Source organism: Macrobrachium nipponense, chromosome 6 (assembly GCF_015104395.2).
Source record: "Macrobrachium nipponense isolate FS-2020 chromosome 6, ASM1510439v2, whole genome shotgun sequence".
In the NCBI taxonomy this organism is placed as follows: domain Eukaryota; kingdom Metazoa; phylum Arthropoda; class Malacostraca; order Decapoda; family Palaemonidae; genus Macrobrachium; species Macrobrachium nipponense.
In genome coordinates this window covers 107,270,171-107,275,465 of record NC_061108.1, presented here as the reverse complement: position 1 = coordinate 107,275,465, position 5,295 = coordinate 107,270,171, and the positions used below count along the sequence as shown (strand labels likewise).

General features: G+C 42.1%; 1 protein-coding gene across 1 annotated transcript; it reads left to right on the top strand.

Moving 5' to 3' along the window:
• Nucleotides 1-3,889: 3,889 nt before the first annotated feature.
• LOC135216606 (uncharacterized) lies at nt 3,890-4,870 on the top strand. Its single transcript, XM_064251986.1, has one exon. The coding sequence runs from the start codon at nt 3,890-3,892 to the stop codon at nt 4,868-4,870; it is 981 nt and encodes a 326-aa protein (XP_064108056.1).
• The last annotated feature ends 425 nt before the right edge of the window (nt 4,871-5,295 follow it).

The following is a 5,295-nucleotide window of genomic DNA, read 5'->3' as shown; positions in this document are numbered from 1 at the left end:
TTTCATAGTAAGAGAGGGAGACTGATTGATTGGTTGATTTAGAAAGACTAAAACTGGCGTCACAACATTAGGTTATTGACGCTGAAAGAGAGAGAGAGAGAGAGAGAGAGAGAGAGAGAGAGAGAGAGAGAGAGTTTTCGTAGGCATCATTCTCGTGTACTCGATACGTTATTGGAATGCACTGGTATGATCCCACAACTATCAGTTGTAGCAATTGTAAGTTAAAAATCCTGATTATCAATAAACTGAGGTGTTCATAGAGATGCTCCTGTGGTTTTGACACGACCTCTTAGTCCTAGGTTAAATTTTCAGTAACATCGTTTGTCCTAGGACAACAAATTCACTTCATAGATTGCGTTAACTATTTTCTCCCCCTCCCTGAGAAAAAATACTCCTCCCGCAGGTTTTCTACGTTCTGCAAAAAAAAATTTAGACTAATTAACAGCGCATGGATTGAATCATAATGAGGTAACTCATAATTAAGCTTATTTTATCCCTGATGTATTAAATTTAAATAACTCAAAACGTTCACCACCGTTAATTGTAATTACATCTGCGAAAATGTTGTCAGACGGAATGCTCCTAAATGTAATTGACCATATCTGAATTTACTATGTAAAAAAAAAAAGTTTGTGCTTAAATCTCTGTCTGCCAAGTTTCCAGAGCACGGACGATGTTCAGTTTTCATGGTATGGCAAGACTATAGTTATTAAAGGTGACAAAATCACATCGCATTAGAAAGAAATAAGGACACTTACATTACCGAGGAGATATTAGATAACTATTGTGGCTTATACATGAAACGGATGCGCCGTATTATCTATTGTAATTATTTTATGGTATTCGCAGACGTTGAAAGGCTCTATGAAAAACAACTAATTCTATGCTAATTCAACACAAATATACTTTCTTTGGTTAATGTGTTGCAATAAATTATGCTCATAAAACAAACCTGACGCAGGTAATCTACTGATATAATCTAACTCTGTGCATCATAAGATTTTATTTTTATTATTATTATTATTATTATTATTATTATTATTATTATTATTATTATTATTATTATTATATTCAGGATAAAAGCAAGGTCATCTGGTTCTAGTCCAAAAGGAAAGCAGTAATGAGAGGTACTTGCAGATATATGTCGACAATAGTAAACAAATAAACAAATGACAAGATTAAGTACAAATACACAAACCTATTTTATCAGAAAACCCCACAGCAAAAGGCAGTAAACAAATAAACAAATGATAAGATTAAGTACAAATACGCAAACCTATTTTATTAGAAAACCCCAAAGCAAAAGACAGAGGTCTAGGAAACGCGCATGCGCACATGGTCCACACAGCCACACAGCCATGACAAAGAGGAAAATAGCCAGCTTATTAATTAGAAGCGTTCCACAATAAATTTCTGCCTGATTACCCTCAGTTCATTAACATGACCTCAGCCACGCTAATTTAGCAGCTGGTTGTATGCTTAAATTTGGGACTGATTAAAACGGCTTGGGTGTTGGTCGTTCTGGGTAATGAACTAAAAGTACCACTGTTTAGAAAAGTAATAAAAATAAATACATAAAAGCGTATAAAATTGCTAATTTGCAAGAGCACTGATATCTTTGAAAATAAGAATAAATAAATTAATAAATCTATATATATAAAAGACAATTTCTGTCTGTCCGTTTGTCTGTCTGTTCCTTGTGCACGCCCAGACTATGAAAGCTAAGGCTACCAAAGAAGGTTTTAGTCAAAATCCAAAATTCGAGGGCCATTTCTAAGGAGGCCTTAACGTTAACCCTCTTTTTCATGTCCCCTCATTCTTTACAACTTTCGGAGTTCTCAGCAAATTCCTCGGATTTTTCACAGCTTCTTTGACTCGGTACAAAGATTTTAATAACTCTACAGATTTTTCGAACCCTCTTTGGCTCGACAAGATCCCAAGTGATTACTTCTCCTGAAAGTGATTGCATAATCCACCCTGTGGGGATTATCATCACGGACGGCACGCCCCTTTTTATCCCGAGCAACGCCGGGTACAGCAGCTATAGTAGATTCACATCAATCGTGCATCTAGCGTCTAGGCTAGTCCCCGTGCGACGCACCTGATTGGCTGTTGATAAGCCAATCACAGGGCTGGAAACTCTCAGTCTCTCTCTCGAGAGTTCACATAAGCAGGATGTATGTTCCACCTATCCTGAGGGATACTTTTGAAAGACGTATCCCACAGGAGAGGTGTAACATACATCCTACCCCTGTGAACTCTCGAGAAAGACTGAGCGTTTCCAGCCTTGTCATTGGCTTATTAACAGCCAATCAAGAGCGTCCTAAGGGACTGGCCTAGACATCAAATGCACGGTTGATGTGAAGCTACTATAATAAATAAATACATAAATAACTAAAAAGTAAGAAAAATTGCTGCTTAGCTCATATTGATGACAATGGCCGGATCATATTGTTTCTAATTTACCTTAGAGTTTAAAACGTGATAATCATCGCTGCATTAATCACCAGAATTAAGGGGAAAACTATCTGGAGTCATTCACCTAAGGTGTCTCTTAAAACGTTTAAAGAAGGCCAGTTAATATCCCGAACCAGGCCAAGCTTAATAAGGAAACAGGGCAGCAATATTGACGCAAGATTAATTCGGTGCAGCTCAGAAGGAAGCGACCAATTGTCAAGTGTCCTAAATGATGATATAGGTTTAGGAAATGACCTTTCTTATCATTTTCCCGTTCAAGAAAGGAACACAGTAGCTGAGAAGTCAGGGATGGAAAGAAACTTAGCGCAGAAGTTAAGACAAATACGTAAACCAGTTCTCATATATTGTCCCTATTCTGACGCAATAAAAAAAAATTTCTTGGTAAAAAACTCTATAGGTACTCTCTCTCTCTCTCTCTCTCTCTCTCTCTCTCTCTCTCTCTCGCCATAAACAAACTGCCACCCAAAGCCTTGTTTGAGACCTGACTCACGTATTTGAAAGTTCTTGAAAACGAAGAAATATGAATCCCGTTTTTCCTCGGCGCCTTCCATGAGATATGGCCGCCCGGGGAGCGTCGGGTGACCTCCACTGGAATGGCCTGTATTTGTCTGAAGGAATAATCCGGCTACTCTCTAGACATGTAAATAGCCGTGTAAATAGCCGCGTTTGGGAACGCCAACCCTTCGCCCTTCTTAGAGACGTTTTGTTTGTGTGATTTTCCTTTGTTTTTCTTAGTTCTTCTTCATTTTTACGATTGTTTTAAATTATTTTTGTAATGGTTGTGTTCGCATATTCTGGCGATGTCTCTTTCGTTATAGACGTATTCTTTGTTTTCTTTGCTATTTTATTTTTTGTTTTTGTGTTTTGCTTCATTTCATTTATTCTACATAGAAAACGCATTAAACTGAATCAATTTCATATATTATTTTGTTAATACCTAAAGCTATTCGGATATAAGTTAGTTTTTTTTCTTTAATAAAAAAAAAAAAAAAACTCTTAAAGTATTTTTAAACTATTAACTGAATTCTACACCAGCGTTCAATGACCTACTTTAAGACTGACAGGCTAATTATCGAGTCCTTATGAAAAAATTTTGGGTGAAATGTAGTTTTGCAGTCACTTGCCAGAATAATACGATTTCAGCTAGACAGAGATTTCTATTTCCAATGCTAACTTTACCTCTCTCTCTCTCTCTCTCTCTCTCTCTCTCTCTCTCTCTCTCTCTCTCTCTCTGTCTCCATTACATAATCTGTGCAACGAGAAATCTTTCCAAAATTATCTTCCATGCTTCCTTAACATTTCATCTTACCGATTATATAACTCTTACCAGCTTTCAATTGGTAAATTGATTAATGAACTACTATATTTTTCTGTCTGCCTATGATAGATGATTTTCTTTCTATTGTTAGTTATGTCTTCCTCTCCCTTCTATACAGGTAATAACCATATTAAATTCTCTCTCTCAGTCCTTATCAACTCCCAGAACTCAGAACCACATCACACTCCTCCCTCTCCTCCCTCTCCCAGTCCACTTTACCCCCTTCTCCTCCCTATTCCCTCCCCTCGCCCTTCCCTTCCTCCCCTTCTCCTTCCCGTTCCCTCCTCCCTCTTTCCCCTTCCTTTCCCCACCCCTCGTCTCCCCCACTCCCCCACCCCAATCTCCCCCTCCCTCTCCCCTCTCCTCCTCCCATATCTCCCTCCCTCCCACTTCCCCCCTCTCTTCTCACCCCATCTCCGCCTCTCTGCCCTCTCCCCTTCTCCTCCTTCTCCTCCCTCTCTTCCCTCTCCCACTCTCCTCACTTTCCCCATCTCCTCTCTCTCCCCATCTCCTCCTTCTCCTCCCTCTTCTCCCTACCCTATCCGAATAACGCTCCTATCTTCTACGCTCCTCCCCTACACACTCTCTCTCACTCCCCATCTCCTCCCTCTCTTCCTCTCCCCCACATCTACTCCCTCTCCCCCATCTCTTCCCTCTCCCCCATCTCTTCCCTCTCCCCATCTCCTACCGCTTCCCACCCCCATCTCCTCCTATCCTTCCCCTCCTCCCCCTTCCCTCCTCCTCTCCCCCACCTCTCCAATCTCTCCCCCTCTCCCCACCTTCCCTCTCCCCTCCCTCTCTCCGTTCTCCCCATCTCTTTCTCTCTTCCTCTCGCTTCCCCCACCCCCATCTCCTCCCCCACCCGCTCTTTTTCCCTCTCTCCCCCATCTCCTCCCGCTCCCCATTTCCTCCCTCTTCTCCACTCTTCAACTCTCCCCCACTCCTCCCTCTCCCATCCCTCCGCCTCTCTTCCCTCTCCTCCTCTGCCTCCAAATCCTTATCATAACCGATGCCAATACCAGCATCCCGAGCCAGTGGCACTGGGCGCATCAAAAGAAACGCGGGGGGCGTTGAAAATCGTTACCTGGATCTGGGCCGGGTCAAGAATTCGAGGCATCGCAGCGCAGGGGAGTACCTGGTCCGTATAATAAAGCGATCAGTGTTCCTCCACCGGGACACCCCACCCTCCCCCTCCCCACCAAAACCGCCATCCCACCCTTCCCTATTCACTATTAACACAAACTATTCCAATTACTGCATTACTCAGCGGTGATGATACATGCAAATTAGCGCGACGCTATCGCGCTAACAATAGCTGCTGACTCCTGTATCAAGCTCTCCCCCTTCCCCTGCCCTTCCCTTCTCCCCCCCCCCCCCCCCCCTTTCCCCCCCAAACCCCAATAAGACCTTCTCGTCTTGCCTGGACGTTGCAACTGAATTTCATACCTTGTTTGCTTCCGTCGGTATTCTCTTGTCTTTTTCTTTAAATTCTCTTTCAT